The sequence below is a fragment of the Melanerpes formicivorus genome, unplaced genomic scaffold (genome assembly GCF_026170545.1).
Source record: "Melanerpes formicivorus ecotype bairdi unplaced genomic scaffold, bMelFor1.0.p_v2 SCAF_7, whole genome shotgun sequence".
In the NCBI taxonomy this organism is placed as follows: Eukaryota; Metazoa; Chordata; class Aves; order Piciformes; family Picidae; genus Melanerpes; species Melanerpes formicivorus.
In genome coordinates, this window is record NW_027142359.1 from 1,476,096 (window position 1) to 1,502,064 (window position 25,969).

General features: G+C 46.1%; 4 protein-coding genes across 7 annotated transcripts in view; 2 read left to right on the plus strand and 2 right to left on the minus strand.

Moving 5' to 3' along the window:
* SLC1A7 (solute carrier family 1 member 7) overlaps positions 1-9,548 on the minus strand; it is a 67,452-nt gene extending 57,904 nt beyond the window's left edge. For 2 of the 3 annotated variants that reach the window (XM_068140622.1, XM_068140619.1), the window contains exons 1-2: positions 9,247-9,546; positions 8,093-8,172 (exon numbers count right to left, since the gene is read on the minus strand). In XM_068140622.1, the coding sequence (XP_067996723.1) occupies positions 8,093-8,172; positions 9,247-9,387 (221 nt within the window). In that variant the 5' untranslated portion in view covers positions 9,388-9,546. Of the gene's footprint in view, positions 1-8,092; positions 8,173-9,246 lie in introns of all 3 variants that reach the window. The other variant, XM_068140621.1, reaches the window with a different exon arrangement.
* Positions 1-12,075, plus strand: part of PODN (podocan) — a 108,588-nt gene extending 96,513 nt beyond the window's left edge. Inside the window, exon 13 of the mRNA XM_068140618.1 lies at positions 11,995-12,075. The gene's annotated coding sequence lies outside the window, so the exon portion shown is untranslated. The remainder of the gene's footprint in view (positions 1-11,994) is intronic.
* Positions 11,003-17,645, plus strand: CPT2 (carnitine palmitoyltransferase 2). 2 transcript variants are annotated; one of them, XM_068140616.1, is made up of 5 exons: positions 11,003-11,170; positions 11,995-12,075; positions 12,191-12,297; positions 14,481-15,785; positions 16,701-17,645. In XM_068140616.1, the coding sequence occupies exons 1-5, from the start codon at positions 11,037-11,039 to the stop codon at positions 17,030-17,032; spliced, it is 1,959 nt and encodes a 652-aa protein (XP_067996717.1). In that variant the 5' UTR covers positions 11,003-11,036; the 3' UTR covers positions 17,033-17,645. The 2 variants fall into 2 exon arrangements, with proteins under 2 accessions (XP_067996717.1, XP_067996718.1); XM_068140617.1 differs by lacking the exons at positions 11,003-11,170; positions 11,995-12,075; positions 12,191-12,297 and adding an exon at positions 13,811-13,893.
* A 663-nt stretch (positions 17,646-18,308) lies between these two features.
* On the minus strand, positions 18,309-25,339 carry CZIB (CXXC motif containing zinc binding protein). Its single transcript, XM_068140623.1, has 8 exons — positions 25,089-25,339; positions 24,919-25,002; positions 24,261-24,317; positions 23,503-23,584; positions 22,986-23,017; positions 22,482-22,559; positions 19,387-19,452; positions 18,309-18,602 (listed from the first exon to the last, which is right to left on the minus strand). The coding sequence occupies exons 1-8, from the start codon at positions 25,092-25,094 to the stop codon at positions 18,525-18,527; spliced, it is 483 nt and encodes a 160-aa protein (XP_067996724.1). The 5' UTR covers positions 25,095-25,339; the 3' UTR covers positions 18,309-18,524.
* Between the last annotated feature and the right edge of the window lie 630 nt (positions 25,340-25,969).

Below are 25,969 nucleotides of genomic sequence, written 5' to 3' on the forward strand. Positions count from 1 at the left end.
TTGGGGAATTTTAGGGATAATCTGCCTTTAGTTCTGCAATACAATAGTGCTATGGATAATTTAGAGTACCATAGTGGTGTCAAGTGAGATTGTTCTCTGACCTACTCTTGCTGCTGGGTAATGCTTCTTTTTTAGTCACCTCCATGTACAGTTTTCCTTTTCACTCTGAAAGTAAATATACTTATCCTCTGTAATCACCTTCTTAAAACACATCTCTAGACTGTCTCCACAATCAAGGTTGTAGATCACATATTCCAGGAAAGGGCTAACATCTTGTTCTCACTGAGGTGAAGAGAATTCATTATTACTTCTAGTACAGTGCTACCCGTGACAGGCAGTTGAGAAATGGGACATCATGCACACTCTAGCCTAAACATTCAAGTAACCCACAGGTTTTCTTATACTAACCCAGCAGCAGTTGTTTCACCTGTCCCTGAGTGCCAATATTTTTCTATTGGCAAGGTAACACAGATGAAACAGAGGGGGAAATCCAGAGCCTAACAATATGAAGACAAACCTCTGTGTTTCCAAGTGTTATTTAATCCTAGGTGAAAACACAGCTGCTTTGGCACCTTATAAAACACTGTTCTAAGCAGGCTTCTTAGAGAGCTGTAGGCTCCTCAACACCTCACTAAATAACATAGAACATAAATTTGATTCCCCTTGAGTACACCCCAGTTTGGCAGCTGCACAAGCTGCTATCTAGGAAAGAATGACCAGAGGGAATAGTTTAACTCCTACACAGCAGAAAAGACCAAGCTAAAACTGACCAGGAGCTTATGCTGCCTATGTTTTTCCACGTGGTCTTCAGTTAAATTATGTAAATTTGTCAAGACAACACAGAAAGTATCTCTCAGTACCAGGGGTGAATTAGGAGAACTAGCCCAGCACATCTTGTCATTCTCCAAACCCATTATTATTCAGTGAATTTGGCTCTTCTCTTGGTTTTGATTTAATGATAAGTGAGCAAAAAGATAGATTTCAGAGCTTTTTAGAGACCTGCATTTTCCTGCTGCATAGACATTATTTCACAGAAGCTTGGAAGGGACCTCCAGAGATCATTGAGTCCATCCCCCCTGCCAGAGCAGGATCACCGAGGATATTCTGCACAGGAATGCATCCAGGTGGGTTTTGAAAGTCTCCAGAGGAGGAGACTTCACAACCCCCACGGGCAGCCCATTCCAGTGCTCCATCACCCTCACTGTAAAGAAGTTTCCCCACATGTTGAGGTGAAACCTTCTATGTTCAAGTTTGTATCCATTGCTCCATTGTCTTACCACTGTGCACCACTAAAAAGAGCTTGGCCCCCTCCATTTGACACCCCCCCCTCAGATATTTATAGACATTGATCAGATCCCTGCTCAGCCTTCTCAAAAGTAAACAGCCCCAGGTCTCTGTCTCTCTTCATAGAGGAGATGCTCAAGCCCCCTAATCATCCTCGTGGCTCTCTGTTGGACTCTCTCCAGCAGGTCTCTGTCTCTCTTGAACTGGGCAGCCCAAAACTGGACAAGATACTCCAGGTGTGGTCTCACTAGGGCACTGATTTATTATCATAGTAGAAGATTTTGACTGCAAATTTCAGTATTGTCCTCTGAGTGGGTCAAATTTTACACCCCTAACAAAAAGTAAGCTTAAGCAGTAAAAGAGACAAACAGCCTCCAGTTGCTGTCTATTACCAGTCCCCCCTTCAGCTGAAAGCAACCAGACCGGTACCCGTCACAACTTGCCCACAGTATGTTTTGAATCAGCCCCAAACTCCCAGAGAATATGCTGATGCTGAGAAGTTATTTAGGGGATGCCTGCACAGCCAGCTGCAGCCAGCCATGAACTCGCTCTGCCTGCGCTCTGAGCTGCCAGGGCTGCTCCGGAAGCCACAGAGCCACATTAGCCCTTCGCAGGAGCCTGGGCGCAAAGCCGCACTAATGCGGCTCTGCCGCTTCCGGCCGGGATCTGCCACCGGTCTGCCCACTTTGGCTGCTGCCCTTAAGGGGGTTCACATCTGCTTGCACCCGGAGCATCCCCACATCTTCTTGCACACTTTATACACTTGGCAGCTCTTCAAATGTAACTCCTGAGTCCTGAGAGGCAACATTTGGTATGGCACAGTGTAGCTGAAGGACAGAGTTCCATCAGAAGAGATGGAGCGATGTTCTTCAGGAGAGGGTTATTAAAGCACCAACCCCTTCTTAAAACCAGAAAGCTGTGAAAGACAATTATGTGTCCTGTAATGAAGTAGTTTCTAATGAAATACAAGGCTTTAACAGTATGAGTAAGAACGACATACTCAGGAATCTGAGCAGAAGGATAAGGGATTACCAGACTGATGGCATCATGGACAGGAATCCCCTTAAAGAAAGACACTTCTATATTTAGCACAGCGTGTTTAACTCAGCAACAAACCCTAGTGGTAACAAAGATTTATTACTGCCCCCAAAGGAGACTTGAAATAAGTTTTAAAATGTTATTAGCAGACACTTTGTTGTGTCAGGCACAGCATGTTCAGAGGAACAAGCTTTACGATTTCAAAACGTGAGGTCAAAACAGTTATTTAGCTTTGCCTGCGCAGGGAACAAACTTCCTTTAACAGATTCCCTGCATGGAAAATGATCAAACTTCTGCTAGTCTTTATTTCTTAAATGTATATAAAAATGGTCAATGGTAAATAGATACAAAAGGCAATAATTCACAGAATCACAGAAACCTTCAGGTTGGAAAAGACCCCCAGGACCACCAAGTCCAACTGATAACCCTACTCAGCAAGGTTCACCCCTAAACCATATCTCCAAGCACCACATCCAAACACTTCCAGGCTTGGTGACTCAACCCCTTCCCTGGGCAGCACATTCCAATGCCTGACCTGCAGGGCAATTTTTTTTCCTAATATCCAGTCTAAACCTATCCAAATGCAGCTTGAGGCTGTTCCCTCTTGTTCTATCACTAATGACCTGTGAGAAGAGACCAGCACCAGCCTCTCCACAATGTCCTTTCAGGTAGTTGTAGACAGCCATGAGGCCTCCCCTCAGCCTCTTCTTTTCCAAACTAACCATCCCCAGCTCCTTCAGTTGCTCTTCATCACATTTATTCTCCAGGCCCTTCCCCAGCTTCCTTGCCCTCCTCTGCACTCACTCCAGCACCTCCACAGCTCTCTTGGACTGAGGTGCCCAAAACTGAAAGCAATATCCTAAGCTTAACCAAAACAGACTGCTTTTGGTAAAGGAAATATTTCCTGGGATAAACAACCTGTTGTACGAGCTGAAGGTATAAACAAGGAGGGTGAAAGAAAGGATGCAATTTTCTGTTACATATATAGCTAGACATACAATGACAACAGCATTTTTTCTCTCAGATTACTCAGAAGGGGTGCAAAGCTCAAAAAGAGAGAGTTAAATCCTGTAAGGTCAGTGAAACTATATGGCTGAACACAGGAAATAAATAATCTGTGAGTTTCTAGCACTACCTTGTATGAGAACCAGGGGCTGCAAGCCCTGCCTCTTCTCCAGCCTGCCTTACAGATCTGCAGCACACACCTTTCAAGATGTGGTACCCATAGTGGTTTGGCCAGCCCAGGGCACTTCAGCATGCTGGGAGCCAGACCTACTCCTCCCCTGTGAGCTCACTGGTACCTCTGCATTTCAAACAGGTATGGAGAGCTGAATTTGCTCTCTGGGGTGTCACCAGACAAACAACACCTCTGCATTTCGAACAGGTAGGGAGAGCAACATGAGCCACCAGTGTGTACTTGCAGCCCAGAAAGCCAATCACATCCTGGGCTGCATCAAGAGAAGCATAGCCAGGAGGTCGAGGGAGGTGATTCTCCCCCTCTACTCTGCTCTGGTGAGACCTCACCTGGAGTGCTGTGCCCAGTTCTGGAGCCCCTATTAGAGGAAGGATCTAGATATACTGGAATGTGTCCAGAGAAGGGCCACGAGGATGATCAGAGAGCCGGAGCACCTCTGCTATGAAGACAGACTGAGAGAGTTGGGGCTGTTCAGTATGGAGAAGAGAAGGCTCCGAGGGGACCTCATTGTGGCCTTCCAGTATCTGAAGGGGGCTACAAGAAAGCTGGGGAGGGACTTTTTAGGGTGTCAGGGAGTGATAGGATTAGGGGGAGTGGAAGAAAACTAGAAATGGGTAGATTCAGATTGGATGTTAGGAAGAAGTTCTTCCCCATGAGGGTGGTGAGACACTGGAACAAGTTGCCCAGGGAGGTGGTGGAAGCCTCATCCCTGGAGGTTTTTAAGGCCAGGTTGGATGTGGCTCTGAGCAACCTGCTCTAGTGTGAGGTGTCCCTGCCCATGGCAGGGGGTTGGAACTAGCTGATCCTTGAGGTCCCTTCCAACCCTGACAATTCTCTGATTCTATGATGTCACCAGACACACAGCACCTCTGCATTTCGAACAGGTAGGGAGAGCTGAATTCGCTGTCTGGGTAAGTGCCACCAGACACCCAGGTCCTGCCTGAGCACTCGCAAACGCTCCGGCAATTCGGTCTGCCCGGCATCGCCATCTGCTGGCCACAGACTGCAGCGCAGCCCGAGCTTCCGCACGCACCAAGTGGAAGCAAAAGTGGTGCACCAAACCTGAGCACCTTGGGCCAGCTGATCAGCATATGTCTGTCTGAAGGCCTGGCGCCTTGGCTTTTTAAGCATTTCAGAGGACTCAGGGCAGGATGTATTGAGTTTCATCTCTGTCATGCCACGTATGTATGTATGTGCCTGTTTGAAATCCTGAGGTCTGTGTTGAAATCTCCTGCAGGATAGAGAAAATACATTGTTTGCATTGCTGTTATCAAACAAAACCTCTTCCCCAGAGAGAATCTAGGAACTTTAGATCTCCTGCAGCAAATCTCTCTGGGTTGTTAAGGATATCTCCTATGAAGACAGATTGAGAGAGTTGGAGCTCTTCAGTCTGGAGAAGAGAAGGCTCCAGGGAGACCTTATTGTGGCCTTCCAGTGTCTGAAGGGGGCTACAAGAAAGCTGGGGAGGGATTTTTTAGGGTGTTAGGTAGTGATAGGACTGGGGGACATGGAGCAAAACTAGAAATGGGTAGATTCAAATTGGATGTTAGAAAGAAGTTCTTCACCATCACTGGAGGTGTTTAGGAAGAGGCTGGATGGGGCACTTGGTGCCATGGTTTAGTTGATTAGATAGTGTTGGACTTGATGATCTCAAAGGTATTTTCCAACCTGGTTAATTCTATTCTATTCTATTCTATTCTATTCTATTCTATTCTATTCTATTCTATTCTATTCTATTCTATTCTATTCTATTCTATTCTATTCTAATATTAGTTGTATTTCCTTTACCATGAGGGTGGTGAGGCACTGGAACAGGTTGCCCAGGGAGGTGGTGGAAGCCTCATCCCTGGAGGTTGCTAAGGCCAGGCTGGATGTGGCTGTGAGCAACCTGATGTAGTGTGTGGTGTCCCTGCCCATGGCAGGAGGGTTGCAACTAGATGATCCTTGAGGTCCCTTCCAACCCTGACAATTCTGTGATTCTATCCCCTTACCTAAGTGCTGAGCTTGGGTGTGTAACTATGAATTCAGATTGGGGCCCTGTTCTGTCTGAGCTCTCCTGGGTCTAAACCCAGCGTCCAATGTTTATACATATCATTAGCTGCACATCTGGTGACTACAGGGTCTGGATTTTGTAACACTCCATCTCCCAGGGCAGAATCAAACTGTCAGATGGTTGTCTGATGGTTGTATTTTTTTTTTCTTGCTAACAGAAGTGGCACCCTTTGCTGTATGGGTGCTTGTTCTCATTACAGAGAAGAGCAAACTCTACACACAAGACACAGGGGATGCTCCTAGGTACAAGCAGGGCTAAATCTCAGGCAGAGGTTGGGGGCAATAAAGAGATATTTGTTTTAGAGTCATATAGTGCTCTGAAGCTTGTTTATGTGATTAGGTAGCTGCAATAATATCAGTCCCCACCCTTAAGGAAGGTCCATGTCACAACAATGCCCTCATGCAGGGCTCAAAGTGGCAGGCTAGTGGTTGGTGGTAGCTGACTGATTTCTACTTCATTCAAGGAACTTACAAAACACTACTCAGAGACATCTGCCCATGTCCACAGCTTCTCATTTCCAATGGATACAATCTGTACAGTCCCTGTTTTAACTCTGTAACTATCATGCCAGAAGAGAGCTAGTACAAAGTTGCAGCTATTTCAGCTGAAGGCTGCATTTGTGCAAGTTTTTCTAGTCTGCTGAGCCACGCGCTTGCCACCTTTTACTTCTGCTAAAATGCTTCAAGATGGACTCTGGATTTGGAGGCAGGGCATTTTGTGCCTCTTTTAGCTGTCCTAGCTCACCTTTTCTTTATGAAAACTGGCATTAAACCAACCAGGAGGGTAAGATTTAAAGCTCTTTTTATGGTGCTGTACCCCTGACTTTTGTAAACAAGCATAGGGAGTAATTTAAGAGATAATTTAAGTGGCATCACTCCTGCAGGACAAGTTGGGGATTCCAAAAGCCAGACAGAAATTTAGTTTAAATGTGCATACAGATGAGTAAAAAAAATCCCAGAGCATTGCTTTACAGGGTTTTTTAAATACATGTGTGGGAAATGCTGTGCTTGTTGTAAAAACCCAAGGAGGACAAGAATGTCATTACATCTGCAGTATTTTTTTTCCTGCAAACCCCTGGAGTTTCAGTTTGCAATAGCAAGTGCTGGATAGTTTGTTATCCAGGGAGACAGGCTCAAGGAGAGTTAATTCCTTTGAAGATCTGCAAAGTTTATAATTTCTTTCTTCCTCAGAGGTTGGAGTGCATCAGTAACAGTGCAGCTCAGAGATTCACTCCTGACACTTCTGTAGGTAACCCAGAGGTAGCACAAGCTGTGCCATCGCAGCAATTCCCTCCTGACATCTCTTAAAGACCACAGAAGGCTGTAAAGAACCATTCCTGTTAGAGAAGAGCACGTGATTCAAGAGCAAGGGCTACAACCCTGTTCCGTCCTCCTTACCACGTCACTTCCTCACGTGAGAGTCTAGTTTTCCTTGGAAAACTCTTCTTCCAACTCTCAAAAAGATCTCTTATCTATTCTGTTTTGATGTTCTCTAGCTGCATGGGACAGAACCAGGTGTGAGTCTCTGGTCACATGGCCAGCTGTAGGCACAAGGCACCATGGCTCAGCTCCATTCTGTGAAAAACTGAGAAGGCTGGTGTAAAGGTATATGATTTACAAATACCCTTAGTGCGGGACCATGATAATTTTCAGCAGCATACAGCAGTTTTAAGCCCTAAAAATGGAAGATGAGGGTATTAGGTTCCAGAAACTGAGGCTTCCAAGGAAAGGCACCAAGTATTGCAAGACTTTTTGCCCGCATCTGGTAAAGTTAGCTTTGTTACTGTCCATCTCTCCTTCTATATCCTGGGCACATGAGAGAGCTTTTGGCCATCCAACTGGTATCTTTTTGTGACTTAAGCCATTGGAATACAGTCAAACTGAAGAAAACCCCTGCCTAAGTTATGCCCATCCACTGCAAAGGCAGCAACCATGCCCCATCCATCAGTACCAGGATCCAGACCATTCATTCTGCTGTTGATGGAGTGTCACCATTAAAGGTTCTGCCATTATTATACTAAGGGAACACTTCCAGCTGAAGCCAAGCATGTATTACTAGTTCACTGGAGGCAGTCTTCATCAAGCTACAGCACATCTCTCCAAATTCTGCCTCAGAGTCTAAATTAATGGTGGTTTCATGACACTTGTGTAGGATATTATTTCAATTGCTTAGATTTAAGGGAGGCTTTAAGGTAAGGTGGGCTGTTTATTCCATATCTTTAACTTCTTGTTAGCTTGAAGAAAAAGAAGTCTTCCCATTACAAAGAAAGAAGAAAATATCATTGAAAAAAACACCCCCCATTATTTTTTTAAGCAAATAATACTTCTGTGAGGTGTTGTGGAAATGATGCTGTTGATTAAAAACCTTCTTCACAGCCCCACTGTAACTGCAAATGTACAGTGGGCAGCAATGCCTCTGACACTTTGACACTCATTCAGTTAAAGCTAAAGCTAAAGCAGTGGGGATGATTTTGTCATTTAAGAAAATTCCAAACCATTAGGACAATTATTGTCCTCACTTACCTTGAAACAACCAGTGGGAGAATCAACATTTTCAGCATCCTCATCAGTAACTCACCAGGGAACTGGAAGTAACTAATTTCCTAGAAATACATGGAGAGATTCTTATTGTTTTGAGACAAAGACTATCTGTCTTCATGAGTGCTCCTAGAGCTAACACTGGGAAAACCTGCAACTTTTGGTGTATGAGGTGGCAAACACAGGAGGCTTTAAAAGATCATTTTAAAACTAATTACACTATATACTGTGTTGTAATTCAGCAAACACACTGCATTGTTTGTTCCATTACAAAGGAAAACAAGCACTAAATATGCCATCCTCTGGGGCTGCTGTTAATAGGCTGCCCTGAATAATCTTTTCATTCTGCATTTCTGTGTTTTCCTGGATGTTTATGAAGCTGCTGCTTGGACACAAAAGGTATTCAGACAGTAGTTTGCAGTAGCCAAACAGAGAACTGTTGTCATTTAGTTACCAAGTGCCATATTTTTAAACTGATATTTATACATTGTGTTCAGACAACACATTTGGCAACACCTGTTACCCTCTCTGCTTTGTCCAACTAATACAGCAGAAAGAAATGATACCTACAAAGAGCTTAGCTGAAGTACGCTGGGGGAGGAATTCCCAAGTGATTTTAAAAACATGGTCTGCTAAGGATGGGAAATCTCCATTTTATTAACACAAAATACCATTGGAGTAATATTTACATCTGTGCCCCTCTACACCTAGTGATGAAAAACATTCCCAGGGTTTTCTTTAAAGGCAGATGTTCCAGAGGAACATAAAATCCAATGAACACAACGAACACATCCAATGACACATTACCAGTTCTAACAGCTCTCTATTAGTTGCTACATTACATGCAGCTTAAACACCCACCATTATCAGGCGTAGTTGCAACATGACAATGTGCTTATGCTAGACTTACTTAGTGTCTTAAAGACCAGAATCCCTCATAAACCTATTGTTTGAGAAGGTGGGAAAAGACCCCCAAGAAGTGCAGATTAACAATCAGGTGCAATTAAACAAAGGTATCAAAGACACACACATGCTTTCCAGCTTCAGAAGTCCATGCTGAAGTTGCCCAAGTTGCTCTGGCTGTGGTTACATAAGCATCGTATGCTCGCTACAGTGACACCCTCCTGTGCCGTGCTTACCTGCTGGGAGAGCCTCCTCGTCCTCAGGAAGAAGCCAAGAAGACAGCCAATGGTGACTGACAGTACCGAGAGAATAAGCAAACCATTCCTTTTAAAAACATCCTTGATCCGAGCGAGGATTGCATCCAAAGCCACCGCCATGCTGTCCTCCCTGCTCTCTGGAGAAGAATCAGCATCCCATGGAGAGAGAATTCACTTGCTCCTCTTGCCCAAGTAGACAGATCTAGCTTCGTATAGATCAGATCAAAGCACTTCCAGCTCTGCTCAGCTGACCTGCAAGGTCACCCCTCTACCAATAGCCACCAAGCAAGCAGCTGGCATTATTGTTCCAAATTAATACCAACAATCCTATTATCAACTACATCATTAAGAGCCTGGAAGAAGATTAGGGGGCTCTGGAAAATTAGAACAGAATGCAGTAGTATTTCTAAAACAAGACTGGTTCAAAACAAAGTGACACTCCTGGGAGAAAGATGGTGTCTTGAGGGCAGCTCTTGATCTCCCTAGTTTGGGGTCTGGACACCCAAACCGAGTAAGGGCACAGTGCGAGCCATGCATTCATATGCGTAAAAGCAATGCCACTGCAGTTTTCCTAAAGGGCAGAGCAGGTAACATTCTGAGATGGACTATCACAACAGGGCAAGCTAGGTGAAACTGCACTTCATTAATTGAAGCAGGCTCGTGTTCTTCAGTTTCGGGATGAATAAAAGGCTGAATGAGTAGCCTAAGTGACACATATTGAACAGAAAATAGCTTTATACTGAAGCATGCCAGGACAGATGGAATTTGGCATTTGTTATCTTGCAAGTGAAATGATTTCACTTTTCTTCCAACCACTATGTTGATTAGAGTAGGGCCAATTTACTTTCAGAGGATTATCAGACTAAGCCATAGGGATTGCTTTCCTTTGCTGTGTCCGCATTCAATCCCAGTGCTGATTTTCGTGCTAGTGAGTATCTGATAAAAATACACCACTGGGACTGTTCACCATGCCACCATTTCTTAGCATTGCAGGGGGTTGGAACTAGATGATCTTGAAGGTCCCTTCCAACCCAAACTATTCTCTGCTTCTGGGTCAGTTTATTATCCAGTGGTTTTATGGAAAATATTCCATACAGTACAACCAAATCCTGTGTTTGCAGTATTTTATCCTGGAACTCAGTGTTTGTTGTGACATGCATGAAGCGGTTCCTTGGGGAGGCAGGATCTGAACACTTCTGTAAAATACACGGGCACACACCAAACAGAGGAGAAACGTATGTATGTGGAGTCTTTATGTTGAACAAAGCGCTGTCACAAGAGGATGTCACAGGAAATGCGGGGGGTGTGTGTGTGTGTGTGTGTGTGTACCCAATGTGCTCCCCAAATGAATTGACAGTGAGAAAGGCTGCCCGCAGCCAGGCCACGCGGCCACGCCGGCTGCCCTCCCTCACAGCTGGACCCTCGGTTTTGCAGCTGCGACTTTTCGCCCGTGTAAAGCGGAGGAGCCGGCGCCGCCCGAGAACCACCCGAGCAGGGGAGGACTCAGGGAGGCCTCTAGGGTCGCGGGGCATACATCCGGGATGCAGCCCCAGTTTTCCGACGCGCCGATGCGAACGCGCCTCGGCCGCCTCCGCCCCGCCGCGGGGCGTTGCGAGCTCACCCCGAACGGGGCCGGGCGCTCGGCAGCGGCGGGCGGAGCGCAGCCTGCAGCGGCAGCGCCGTGGGTCGCAGCGGCCGCTCCCTCCGGCCCGGGCCAGCGGAGGGGCGGCAGGCGGGCGGCTCCTGGCGGCCTGTGACGCGCGGGCATCATGGCGGCGCGGCTGCTGCTGCGGCGGCGGTGGGGGGCAGCGGCGCGCTGGCGGCGGGGCTACAGCAGCGCGGCTGCCGAGTACCTGCACCGCAGCGTCGTGCCCACCATGCACTACCAGAAGAGCCTGCCCAGGTACGGCGGGCCGCGGCCACGCTCCCTGCTGTCCCAGTCGGCCCCCTTGGCCGACGGGTCCGTCCGCCCCGCGGCCTTCCTGGGGCGCCGCCGGGCCGGTGCCGGGGCGAGGCCGGGAGCGAGCGTACTCTGGGGAGCGAGCGGCACCGTCAGACCCCGGGGCGGCCGCCCAAGGCAGCCGGTGGGCTGGGATGCGGGGGGCCGCGGGTAGAGGTCGGTGGCGGCTGGTGGCCGTGTGGGGCCGTCCGGTCTGGGGAGCCGGCGGTGAGGAGAGGGCAGAGGAAAGAGCCCCGTTCCGTTTGCGTATTGCCGCGCTCGGGCTGCTCGCTTCTTGTGTGTGCTCTTCCGAAATCACAGCGGAGGGGAACGATTCTGGGGTTTTAAGAGTAAATATGACTGTGAGCCCACTCTCTTCAGGTTGCAAAGTAACCTTCGCTGATGTAGTAAAATCACTTTATACTAAGGGGAGCAAGGGAGAGTAGGCAGCATGTTCAGCACCCGGCAGTGAGGTGAGTCCCGGCGCAGGGTGGCTGCTGAATTCTAAGCCTTCCACCTGTATCCCTGCTGCTCCTTGCAGCGCTTCATGTCACTGCATTCCCTGGAGTCAAGTTGATATTTCACCTGGCTTTCCAAACACCTTACGCTGACCTATGCCCACCATTTGCTTTTTTCTCCCACACACTTCTCAGCAGTTTGGGTGAGGTGAGATTGAAGGAAGAATAGGGAAGAAGGGAGGCAAACAGGGACAAATGTGTGAGAAACTCGGGCTTCATTAGTGTCATTGCTCATAGAGTGTGTCTCTCTCTCTGTTCCTCTTCCTTCAGATTGCCAGTTCCAAAGCTAGAAGATACAATTAAGAGATACCTGAATGCTCAGAAACCACTTTTAAATGATGACCAGTTCAGGTATGGACAGACAAGATACTCATATTGCAGTGTTCTGGGCTGCTTCAAAGCCCTGTGTTACAGACAAAAAGTACAGCTTGTGACAGCATTTTGACTCTTTTACTGGTTGCTGTAGAAAAACTGAAGAACTTGCTCATCGCTTTGAAAAGGGGATTGGAAGGGAGCTGCACAAGCAACTGGTTGCCCAGGACAATCAGAACAAGCACACTAGTTACATCACAGGTACGTTGGCCAACTGGGTATAGAAGGAGTCTGTGCATAGATAGATAAGTTCATAATATTGCAGTTTAAATAGGCTGAAACTTGTTTTCTGCTCCATAAATTTGGAATTACATGCTGTGAATGCTGCCTGTGGCTGTACTAGAGCAAAGTTTGAGTCTCTGGTGGAAAGAATGCCCACTATCTAACTTTCATATAATAGAATTCTGGATAGATTGATACTGAAAAAGCTTTTTTTCTCTTTTTCTTTTTTTTTCCATGAGCTACTGCATTTAAATTTGAGTTATTAATATTTGTGGGGTTTTGTATTGCTCTGTATTTAGGTTAATAGAGGACCTTAACTGGTAACTCTGTTCAGAAAAGTACAGCAGTCATTTTCAGATAATTTCACACTGCTACCAGCATGAAAACTGAACTGTGGGGAGGGCTTCAGAGCATATGGCTAAGCTTTGGGCAGTGAAGTGGTCAGTGCTACGGTCTTCAAAAAAAACCTCTTGAAACTATGAAACCCTTTGCTTGTAAAGAGCAAAGGAAAAGGAGAGAGAGAGAGGAAGGTGAGAATAAAAATTACAAGAGGGAGAGTATACATATAGTTTGGGGCTTTTTAATTATTATTCCTTATTGTTGCTTCCACTGACTCCCAAATAAAAGTGTCTGCTGCTTTTGAAAGTATGGGATGGGTAGCAACAGAGGTGGAAATACTGAAACAGCTACAGAAGTTTGCATGGTGCTCAGTGAATATACTTCTGCCCTTGCTTTCTGTTGAGATGACCTATAAGGGTGTTGGCTACCACAATTACTGCAGAGAAACCCAGATGAATTCAGAGCAGCGGCTGTTTGGTTTGTTACTCTTTACTTGCCATTCACTTTGAACAACACCTCTTTTAAACTGGTGCCTTATGGTGTGTGTGTGCCAGCCAGCATGCTGCGTTTTGTCTGTGAGCTGTAGGACGTTTGCATTCCTTTTTTGGGTAGTTATTATTCTTCATTAGGCCTTACAAAAGACCTGTTCTGCTTGAAATTGGTTTCTGAAAGTATGTATAGTTGCCTCCGCCCTGGACTTCCAAGTCCAAAGGTAAGCAGCTACGTGATGATGACAGGTGTGGGTTTAGAGCTAGATGAATGCAAGTAACTCATCTGTGAGGACCTGGAAATGAAATTGTAACTTAGGTCATTGAGTTACCCATTGCCCTTTTACCGCTCAGCCCACACCTTCAACTTGGGACTGCTCCAGGCTTGTTAGTACCTCAGCTGCCTTGAAATGAAGTTGGTGTGCACTTGTGTCCTTGGTCTGCATCTCTGGTGTGCAATACCAGAGCATGGTTTGAAGTTGATAATGATGTAATAGAACCTGCTTTAAATAGACCTCCTCCGCCTCTACTCTCTGGATTTTCATTTGCTCAGAGGCAGGTGTAAAGGTGTGACTGCCCTTTAAAGCTGTTATTGATGCCCTGGGTTTTGGCAAGCACAAAACCTTTGGGTCACATTCATGCTTTTTCATACGTTGACAGACTGTCCAGAAGACCTATGGGTGTCAAATGTAATTCTGCTTCCAAAGTCTGTTCTGGCACTGGGAACACCTGTGAGGTCCAGTCAAAGGTTGGCTTTTTGCTGGCTTGAGGGATGGGTGGTCATGCATCAGTGTCAGGAGGTTGTGCCCTGTGCTGATTGTTTCAGTGACAGAAAGAGGAAGGAAGTGGGAATGCAAGAGAGCACATGTAGAGAAACACTGGAACAGAAATAAAGGTTGATCTGAAAAGAAGCATGTCCTGGGTGATAGAGAGTTGCAGAAATCAATAGTTTAAGGGTAGACAAAGGCATGCTCCACTCCAAATGTGAGGTGTGCAGCCAAAGATGGTGCTGGGGAACTGCATTGTATGTCGTGGGGGTTATGGCTTATTACAGAGAGGCAGACATAAACCATGGAAATTTGCCCTCATTGCTAATGTGATTGACACTTGGTGTGGATTACTCCTAACACAATATTTTTACAATTAGCCAACAGTGCCTTTGTTCATAACTGGAGCTTGGGAGAGTCCCTGGGGGAATTACAGCTTATGTGCACCTTGTTCGGTTGCACTTCAGTAGGTGTTTGTTCGTGATCACTGTTGGAGACAGCGATCCTCTGGGCTGACCCAGTAAGCTGCTTTTATGTTCTGACCCGTTTCTCAACTCTGTATTTTCAGGTCCCTGGTTTGACATGTACCTAAAAGCACGTGAACCTGTTGTTTTGAATTTTAATGCATTTATGTCTTTTAATCCTGATCCAAAACCTGAATACAACGATCAGCTCATAAGAGCTACCAACATGACTGTTTCTGCTATACGTTTCATGAAGACCTTCAGGGCTGGTTATCTTGAACCAGAGGTCTTTCACCTCAACCCAGAAAAAAGTGACACTCAACTCTTTAAAAACATTATCCGATTTGTGCCTTCTTCAATTTCGTGGTTTGGTGCCTACATGGTCAATGCATACCCCCTGGATATGTCTCAGTACTTCAGGCTTTTCAATTCTACTCGTCTGCCCAAGCTCAACAGAGATGAGCTGTACACAGATGAAAAAGCAAAGCATTTGTTAGTACTGAGAAATGGGAATTTTTATGTATTTGATGTCATTGATAGAGATGGAAATATGCTGAAGCCTTCAGAAATACAAGCACACTTGAAATACATCCTTAGTGACAACAGTCCAGCCCCAGCCTTCCCTCTTGGCTACCTCTCCAGTGAAAACCGAGATACATGGGCATTGCTGAGAAAGCAGCTCCTGGACAATGGCAATGAAGAAGCTCTTCAAAAAGTAGACTCTGCTGTGTTCTGTTTAAGCTTGGATGATTTTCCTGTTAAAGACTTTGTGCACTTGTCCCACACTATGTTGCACGGAGATGGTGCTAACCGCTGGTACGACAAATCCTTTAATCTCATCATAACGAAGGATGGCACAGCAGGAGTTAATTTTGAACATTCCTGGGGAGATGGTGTGGCTGTGCTCAGGTTCCAGAATGAGGTTTTTAAGGATAGCACCCAGGCACCAGCCATCAGCCCCCAGTCCCAGCCTGCTTCAGTAGATTCCTCTAGAGCAGTGCAGAAACTTGACTTTAAGATGAATGATGCCTTAAAAGGAGGAATTACCAAAGCCAAACAGAAATTTGATGCCACTGTAGAGTCCCTGTCTCTCAATCTGATTCAGTTCCACGAAGGAGGCAAGGACCTTCTGAAGCAGAAGAAAGTGAGCCCAGATGCTGTGGCTCAGCTTGCCTTCCAGATGGCTTTCCTTCGGCAGTACAATCAGACTGTGGCTACCTACGAGTCCTGTAGCACTGCAGCTTTCAAACACGGTCGTACGGAAACCATTCGTCCTGCCTCTGTGCATACAAAGAAGTGCTCAGAAGCTTTTGTCAGGGGGCTGTCCAAGCACAGCACCGAAGAGCTTCAGAAGCTGATAGAGGAGTGCTCCAAATACCACGGGCGTTTGACAAAAGAAGCGGCTATGGGTGAGTTGCAGTGTGTCTAGCACTCTTGCTTTGGCACTGAAGTGTCTTAAGGGTGTTGTGAAAGTGTACCTGAGAGCTAAAGAATTTAATTCTGATGGAAGGGTAATGTTAATGTAAACTCCATGAAAAACAGAGCAGAGGGCTGCAGTTCAAAATGCATTCTCTTGGCTCATTTCCTGATGGAGGAGAATGCCTCTATGCTTACCACTTCACTGGTAATGTGTGCAGAATTTTCTCTAGGTTAGTTTTTGTCCTGAGAGCAGCTGGGCTGTTTGTAGATTTGGTAACTCCTTAGTGCATATTGTACTCCCCAAGGCAAGTAAGAACTACGGCTGTATGCCTGAGGAGTTACTGTCTTATCACTGCAGGGCATAAAGGCTTTAACAGCTTCAAAATCAAACTGACTCTTAGGTTGTGCTACTCCTGGTATTTTTATAAGTGCTTTCATTTGACTTGTCCTTCCCAGAAGCATAATTTGCATTGTTTCAGTAAAACTGACTGTAGAGCATCACCCCCCAGTCTAAAACTGCCTTCCGTTGTTGGTGCAAGATTCTCTTTCTCTTTAGATTCCTAAATTTTAGGAGAGCCTTTCTCTGTTTGAAACAACTTGGATATATTCAGCTAAATAAAAGAATGCAATGCATTATGAAAATGGTCTGATAACACTGTACTTCAGTTTACTCTGATGATTGCTGGCTGAGGCTGGCAGTAAAGGAGCAAGCCCCTGTTGCCAAGGATACCTGTATTAAAAATGCAGAATGTGTGGGATCTGAAAAAAGAACACCTGCTAATGTGAAAGTAAACCCCCAGTTCTACAGACACCTTCTATGGCTGAAGAACAAGGGGATGGCAAACTAAGTGAGCTTCCTTCCCCCAGAATTAGTCAGCCCTCTAATACTGGTTTTGTTTTAACAGGTCAGGGATTTGACCGGCATCTCTTCGGCTTGCGCAATGTGGCCTCAACCACAGGTATTGCACTGCCTGAGTTCTATCAAGACCAAGCCTACGCTCGGCTTAACCACAACATCCTCTCCACAAGCACACTGGTGAGCCCAGCTGTGCAGCTGGGAGGCTTTGGCCCAGTGGTGGCTGATGGCTTTGGAGTAGGGTATCAGGTACACGACGATTGGATAGGTTGTAATGTTTCCTCTTACCCAACTAGGAATGGTAAAGAATTCCTTCAGTGTGTACACAAGTCCCTAGAAGATATCTTTAATGTTTTAAAAGGCAAGAAGATTAGTAGTTAAGAGATAAAAAACGTCAGAAGACTTTCCAGTTGCAGTACAAAACGCAGCCTGTGTCTAATTGGCACACTAATCAGCGTTCAGTGGGACTGAGACTGCCCAGCTTAATTGGCTTAATTTGTCTTCACTGAACTTGAATACTGTTAGATCCACTTGGAAATTTGTATCTATTTTAAAGCACAGACCTTGAATGCCTGTTTCAGGAATACAGGCACTCAGAGTGTCAAAGACAAGTAATGGATCCATCTGTTCCAACAGCTCCACGTGTCCTTAAAAGCTGTTAGTTAAGACAGCGTTGCTGAGTTTATGAGCTCAGAACATGTGTTCTGAGAGTGTTCAGGCTGACTGCAGTCTTGTGGTAACACTCTTCAGCTGATTTTAAAACCCCTCACACAGTAATTTTAAATAAGAATGGTTTCATTCGTGTTCTTGCCACCCTTATTATTCTCTTGAAACTTGAAGCAATATCAGAACAGACTGTGCCTCAACTGCTTGAAGCCTTTCCACTTTTAACCCAACAACTAACTCCTGAGAGGCTTGAAGTAACCTGCAATCACTGTGTTGTTAAACTGACTGGAAAACACTGTACTGTAATAAAGCTATTGAGAACAACCAATTCTTCTCTTGCTAGATGGACAGTGTACAGCATGGCTGGCCCCGTCAGTAAGAGCTCAGGCATCTTACAAAGGTTGAAGAGAGTACTGCTGAAAGCATTCTGCAGTCTTTGCTCTCCCCTTCCATACATGCTCTGTCCAATAATCTGCTTCTGCTTTGCTGTGTAAACCTGTGCTCTTGTGCTTTGAAAATTACTGAACTTTTATCTTTTGGAGGTGTGAAAAGGCTAAGACCTGGGGCTGTTTGGTCTGGAGAGGAGAATGAGGGGATTTAATAAGTGGTTATAAATATCTGAGGCCTGGGTGTCAGGAAGGAAGGGACAGCCTCTGCCCACTTGTGCCCTGTGATAGGACAAGGGGTAATGGATGTAAACTGCAGCACAGGAAGCTTCACAGTGTGAGAAACTTGAGGGTCACAGAGTACTGGAATAGGCTCCCCAGAGAAGTCTCCTTCTCTGGAGACATTCAAAACCTGTCTGGATGCAATTCTTGTGTGGCCTGCACTGGATTCTATGGCCCTGCTCTGGCAGGGGGGGTTGGACTCAATGATCTCCAGAGGCCCTTCCAACTCCTAACATCCTGTGATCCTGTGAAGCTCCAGTCCACCACAATCTATACATCCCCCAAAAGACAACATGAAGACAATGGCACAGTGCAGCCAAGAATACTGCTTCCAAGAGGGCTTTGAGTTTTTACTGAGGCTGACTCCAAGAGCTCTGTGGAAAGGATTTCAGTAGGGCATGCTGGGGACAGTTAAGCACAATGTAGGATCCCATTGCTAAAGTAGAGCCATGTGCGAAGTAACTCCCAGGAAATTGTCTCTGTGATGGTTACAGCTCCTTCACCAGCAAGCAGGTCAGGATTTATTTGGGGTATGAACTTTAGCATTTTACAAATTTATGGGTAACTTCATAGATCCCAACAGATTCCTTCGTTTTTTCATCATAGTCATTCCAATCCTGTGGGAAGTCAAATTTCACAGTGTTACTCACAGAGGACACAATGCAATCATGTTTAAACACAGACTGGAATTCAAACTGAAGCTAAACCTTACTCAAGATTAAGGTCTTAAGACTTTTGTGGAAAGCACTGCGCAGTCTCTAAGCTAGGTTCTGTTATCTGAGAGAAGGAAGAGCACTGCCCTGAAATTAAATGACCTCCAGTCTCGTGGTTGTAACACTTTTGTATTTATTTTTTCATATGTAGTTCACAAGCTGCAGTGGACATGACAGCAACCATGGCAGATGAAAGGATTAGCTATCATTTACAATAACCCAGTCAGGTGGGTAAGCAGACAAGCAGATCCCTGCCAAGTAGGATACCAGGGAACAAATTTGACCTTGAGATTCTTGCTCACAGCCAAGAAGCTTTGCAGTGCTGGAGTCATTAACCTGAGCTCTGAAGGACAGTGTCTTCACCTTATTTTTAAATATCTCTGCAGAAGGGAAAAGGTGCAAGCACCTTCCTGAAAAACCAGTTCACCACTCTTGAGTAACTCCAGCCACATAGTACTCCAGGTGTGTGCTCTCTGGAATTCCTGAGTGACTTAGGAAAAAAGTTGCATTTCCTAAGCTGACAAAATAACACTGTTGGCAATGCTGGTTGCTCACAGTTGATCTAGTTCCTCTCTTCAGCTACAACCTACATGAAAGCAAAACCAGTCTCTTGTGTGTGCAGTGTGTGCATTTTGGACTCAGGGGCAGAAAGCCAGGTAATTAGATTTACTGAGGAGGCCCAACTTACCTTTTCTAACAAGTTGATGTCATTGAAAGGCGTGCCAGATTCTGCACCTTCAGCAGCAAACCCTGCCTGCAAACACATGTGCAGGAAGCTTTTAAATTAAATTGTACCAAGGAAATAGTAAATATGGTCACTGAAACATGGTTAAAGAACTCAGCAAAAACTGCTATTTTCTTTCCAAGTAGGTACGAAGAATGGTCAAGCTCTTTCCTGGTGAAGGGTCAGTATAAAGTTGTGATCCTGTGTGTGAGTTGGGAAAATTCAATCTGAGCAGCCACAGAGTAAATTGAGGGAACACTGCTCCTCTGTTTTCCCTGCCCAATGGATATTTCCAGGTATTGTAGCTAATGTTAAACCTGACTTCCCAAGTGGATGTGGCAGTGTCTTAACTACTAACAGCTCTGCGTTCAGAATCCCCACAGGCATCACACAGCTTCACAATAAACTTATACCACAAGAAAACAACAGAAAGAAAATGTGGAAGAGTGTTAATAGTTTTGGCTTAAATATTGCCAAAATCCACACCAGAGGAGAAACTTGCATTGGATTTAGGTACAGGAGTGCCTAACTAGCAAGCTTTATGTGAAGGAGGACAGAGGATCAGCTGGCTGCAGGAACAGGTTAGTAAACCCAAACAATCAGAGGTCTTCACGTTGTTACTGTTACTATTTGGAAAGAGTTGGAAGAAAGGATAGCACTAGAAAGGGAATAGCAGTGAGGTACAGCACAAGAACAAGGTGTTCTGGTTATATCTTCTACAGGAAGAGCTCTCCCATTCTAGGGTTGAGTTAGCAAACTGTAAATGAAGTTTTATTTGTTTTGAAAGTAAATTTAAAAATCTCAGCGACCTCTGTAGCATACAGGAAGGTTTCTTACATTGCTGTTACTAACTACAGAATTTTATTAAGCAGGTAAAAAAGCAAAGGTAGCTTCCTCCTGGTTTTCTGCAAGGGATATGCTCCTGCATTTTTTTATAAAGAAATCACTCGTGCCAGTCACTTAATGTGTAAAAAGGTGTGAAGTAAGCCATGTGATTTTAAACTACTGGAGGATTTGAATGGAGGGTTAGGCACCTGGGAGTTAAATAAACCCTGGAGTGCAGCAGGCAACAGGAGAGCTGCCTGTGTGCAAGGCACGGTGGCAATATGGCCTTTATGGAATTGGCAGAAGCCCATCTCAGGTGCAGAGGAGGATCAGCATCGTGGCACAAAATGCAGAGCTGCGGGACAGAACAAACACTGGAGATGTTGGTCAGCTCTCCAAGGAACAAGAAGCCCTGTGGCTACAAGTAGCAGCCTCTGTAGCAGCCCCTCTGCACCCTCGGCTAAGGGCAGTGAGTGACTCGTGCGCCCTTTGCTGGCTGCCGCGGCGGCCAGCAGCGAAAGCACGAACACTGGAGAGGCAAAACCAACAACTGGCTTTATAACACAGTGACCTGTCACACTTGTGTCACCGTGGAAACTACTGGCTGTGCCTCAAGGCAAAGAAACTTGAGAAGGCTTATGACAAAAGTCATACAAACCCTCCAGTTTTCAGCTGAAGCATTCACTTGGGGGCCAAAGACCTGAACTATCCTCAAGAAATGCCCAAAATCATCTGTCAGATTGGCAGCAAGGTGTAGCTATTCAAGTGCATTGAAGAAGAATGGGAAGTAACTGGGGGGGAAAATACTGTCCTTGCCCATTATTGGAACAGACAAGTTTTAATTTGCTGCTGCAACTACGTAGGAAAAGAGGGTTTACAGCAGAGAATCAGAGAGTACTTTCTCTTCTCAGGCTCAAATGAATTTTAGTTTTAGAAAATTGGTGTAATGTAAACCAGACATGCATGCATGAAGCCACTGTAAACTGACTTCAGGTATGGGTGTGCTATGTCTATAGAATACACACAGAAAATTCAGTAATGCTGTAGCCAGTCGTGCTCGGTGATGATCAAAAGCCAGATGTAAGGCTGTGGAGAAGGCAGGGTGGCTTGGATCGTGTCAAATACAAAGCAGGTTACAGAATTGTTTGGATCTGCTGAAGTCCATCTGTTTAGTCATTTAAGCATCAGAAAATTCACTGAAATGCCTGCTCAGGGATTGAAGAATACTCTCCAGTACAGTGCACAGACCACACTGAGAGAGTATTAAAGTTTTATCACAGCTGTGAAGTCTGTTCTGCAGAGGAAAATAGAATCAACAGCTAGGATGCAGAGCTATAAAGTTTGCAGTCTTTTCCTAGATTTTTCCTGAAAGTGCAAGTTCCTAGGTCTGGCTGCAAAGCTTTCACACAGGAATCAAGCAGTAGCCTTTCTGTTCCTCCAAGAGATGGACTTCACTTATATAAATAAAAGATGAGCCCCTGCAGCAGGCTGCAGTGGTGACTTTATTTATACCAAATTCTTTGTAGGATCAGCTGTTTTGGACAGTTTCTTAGCAGAGTGTCACAGTCTGAGGGAAGGATAAGACAGGTTTATATTTGTCAGTCTATTTACACCTAATCCACTGGCATAATAGGCTAAATATAGTAGGGAGTTAGCTCGCATACAGCATGACCGTGCACAAGCAAATGAGTCACTCAAGACTGGCTTGGCCCTGAAGAAAGCCTTTCACTGTGACCTCTGAGGTGAGCTTTACAACAGCCTTTAAGTGCCATCCATCTGCAGCCTTTATCTGATACAAGTTTCAGGTGGAAAAATGCCAGCAGTGTTCATTTCTCTCTGTAATGCATCAAGAAGCCAAGTGTTGCTCCCCCGAATGCAACTACCTGATGATGCACCTCACAATTCCCCCTTGGCAAAGACTCCCTTTTGCAATAACCTGAGCACTGAGGACTTTCCAAATGAGCAGTGCTGAGACTCCTTAAAGGCAATTTGAGTGTGACTCCAAGGTGTGTTTCATGTTAGACTTTGATGGCACAAACAACACCAGAACCATGGTAGATGTTTGTGGGGTAGCTTCTTTGGAAGCAAATGAAGTAACAGCTGTGGAGAGGATGGAAAACTGGGAAGGTCTAAGACATTCCAGGAAGAGCAGTACCATTTCAGTGTATGTTTTACCATTCTACAGGCTGTAAGAAGTGCTTTTAAAAACTCAGAAATCACAAATAAGAACTCACCTGTGGTTGAAAGTCAACTGGCTCCAGACCTCGGCATTCAAACTCCACTATAGTTTTGAATTTCTCACTGTCTTCAGCCTACAATTGAGTCCAAATACCATCAGTTGCCATCAAATCCAAACAGTGACAGGCACTAGTCTAGGAATGAACTCTTTTAAAGGCAGGGCTATTAACTCTGATGTCCCAAGTTGACAGCAAAATCCTAGGGCTCATTTAATGGGTGGTAATTAACTAGAATTTCTTAATCTGACACAAGGAAGCCTTCACAATGAAACTAATACATCCCTAACTTGAATGATACAGCTTTGAGCTTTGCTTATGAAAGGTATCAGATTATTCTACACTTGAGACTGTGTGCAGGAGCCTACAAAAGACAGTTTTCTGTCAAAGGAGAATACTAGCTTTTTGTGTTCTTAAAAGAGGGAAGTGATGATAGAGCAAAAGCTAAAAATACTATTAATGCTTATTTATATTTCACTCATAGAAAAGAGAAAACAAACTTACGTTGTAAGGTTTGATTGTCTGGCTTAAAATCTCTGAAAACAAAAACCAAACAGATGTGTAAAAGTGAATGGCATTATGGCTGCACTTTTATTTAGCACTAACCAAGCATCAGCTGCTTCTTTCAAAAGCATGTCCTTATACAAACTAAAAAGAAGCAAAGTACCCAAGCAGTTCCTGCAGATCACCCTCAAAAGGTAGAGTTCAATTTTGCTCACTTCTAAGAAGACCATTTTGTTACCCACCCAATGCACAAAGAAGTGTGCCTTTGGGAAGTGACATTATGGACATGAGTTTTGGCCACAGGGACCCCTAAGTTCAGCAGGAGGCCTTGCTGTCTCCTCCAGGAGCATTACAACAAGTATGTGCTTGTTGTGAACTCAAGCACCAGTACACAAGGGACAGAAACCCCTGGAGAATGCTCTTCACAAACAGTGTCAAGCTAAAACGGGGACTGCAAAACCAAACTGAGCAAAAAAGCGTAACATGCATGATGCCCCTTAAGTTTCTAAGCACATACCAATGGAGTTCTCCCTGGAGCACAGCTTGCACTTCTGCACCATAGTGGCACTTCCTCTGCCTCCTTTCAGGGGAGCACTGTCCTAAAAACCATGACAAGAGAGAGAGCATTTCTAACTGCACTCTAGCGGAGCCACTGGAAACCTCTACAAAGGTGAAGTAACTTTTACATCAGTGGCCTTTCATGTTTTATAAACACTGCAGTGAGGCAGCTTGTCTTAAACTAGAGATCTGTGATTCAGAAAGCTGTGATTGTCAAAGTAGAATTCTGTTCTACACTTAGAACAATGCTTGATAGTTACATCTTGGCCACATAGGCATGATCCATTCATTGCTCAAAATGCATTCTTACCCTTCAGCAGTACGCAACAAAAGGGAAGGATTGTTCACAAGAATAAAACCTCCTCTTACACCTGACAAATTTGCTCCTGCTTTGTCAGTTTCCAAATGCTACTTTAGCATCCTTAACTCTGAATCACCTCAACTTCTCCAAAAAGATTCCATCACATCATAGAAATATACTACAGGCACAACCTTATTCTGATACCACTTCAGGTTTTGCTTCCCCAGGGTGTTTTTACTGAAAGGTGGCTTTCCGAAGCGGGTGTCAATTGTGACCAAGAGCCACCATTCCAGTGGCATATATTATCAATCTAACAATTAAAATATCTCATCAGTGCGCGCTGTCACACCCCTGATGCATTCTAATATCCCTTGTGGGTCTGCTTTCTCCTTGTTCTGCTGGAGGTTCAGACGTACCATCAGGCGCAGGTACTGCCACTTCTCAGAAACCTCACCACAGTTCCCACATTTCAGCTGAAAAATAAACAATCAGAAAATATAAAGCAGTCAGTAAATGGGGGATTAAATGGCTGAAGGAGCTAACCGAGCCCTCCACAATCCCTGCTGTTCCCTAGTGGATAGGAGCTGGAGGCAGGTACCAGTTGCCATCTATCCCAGCAGGCCCATGAGCTGCGTGGTCATGGTGGGAATGCCCGCTGCAGCGGGTCTGCCCTTCACTGGGTTGGGTGGCAAAGTGGTCAGGAAAAAAGTGCAAGGTCAGGACATAAAAGATGGGAACGGTTCATGGGTTACCTGCCAGTGGTTCTGAATTACCAACTACCTCACCAATGGAGGGACCGAATGCAAGACTTTTCGTTATGCACGCTCGTGTGGTGCCGTGCATGTACCAATGTGTGCTGTCTGTACGCTTCTGCCATCGCGTTCACTGCTTACGAAGAAGCCTCCTCGCACTGTGCTGAAACAAACCCCACAGCGCTCTTTGAACCCCGATGCGACATTCGCCGCCGCAGTCCTTGTCGCCAGCTGCCCCGCTGGACAGCCTCGCAGTCTCTCGGTGCCGAGAACGGCGCTTCCCAGCTCCCACAGCCCCCGGGGCCGCCCCGGCCCGCCGCACCTTGAGGTACCAGCGGAAGTCCTCCCCCTCGGCCCGCAGCCGGGTGATGTTCTCCAGCGTGGCGCGCAGCTGCAGCCCGATCCTCTGCAAGGCAAGAGGCAGCGAGAGAGGCCGTCAGCTCGGCCCGGCCCGGCCCTCTTCGCTTCGGCCCGGCCCCGGCTCCTACCTACCCCCATGACCTCGCAGGCGCCCCGAAGGCGCGGCGCTACCGGGACTCTGAGGGCCGGCGGGCCTGCTCTCGCGGGAGCAGCGGCAGGTTTCCAGCCACTCCTGCGTGGTTTTAGTGTTGGGCTTTTTGTCCACCCTGCATCCCGGCACTCTTCTGCCCTCAGCCAAGCTGGCGGCCGCCTCCTGCTGCTGACGGGCTGAAGCTCTCCTAAAGACGAAGCTGCCCTCGACCAAGATGGAGCCGGCGGCGCCGCCTGGCACCGCCCCGCCGCAGCGCCGCGGGATGGGATGGGCCGGGATGGGCCGGGCGGGGCGGGACGAGGCGGGCGCTTAGTCGGGCGCGGGAATAGTAAGGGTGGTGAGGAAGCGGAGCAGGCGTGGGGAAGGCGCGAAACGGGTGAGCTGGCAGGAAAGGCCCCAGAGGGACGGTGCGGTGCCTGCGGCTAGAGATGTGTGCAGAGCCTATAAGAGTTCGGTGTTTCCACCTTTTCAGAAGTCACTTGGCTGCAATCTCCGTTCACTCACGGCTGTGAGAAACTAAGGAGGTGCTAGAGAAAACAAGGGTGTAATTTGAAAAAGCTGACAAAGGGAACAGCCCTGGAACCTGCAGGGAGCCTCAGACCACACTGGGAGCCGCCCACAGTGCCTCACAAAACACACTGCTGCATGTTTGGGCCTTCAGATTAATTCTGCTCATCTAGAACTTAACTAAATACATTCTGTGTCGCTTTTAATTTCAGTTTCCCTAAAGCTGGATGGGAGCATCAATGAAGATTCTGCATGGCTCCTGGGAAGCAAGTTGTCTCCTCCTGTTCTGAAAGTAAAGGGGGAAGCACAGCAGCAGGTGCTGCGACCAGTTATGTGCAGTCAGAGCATCAGCTGT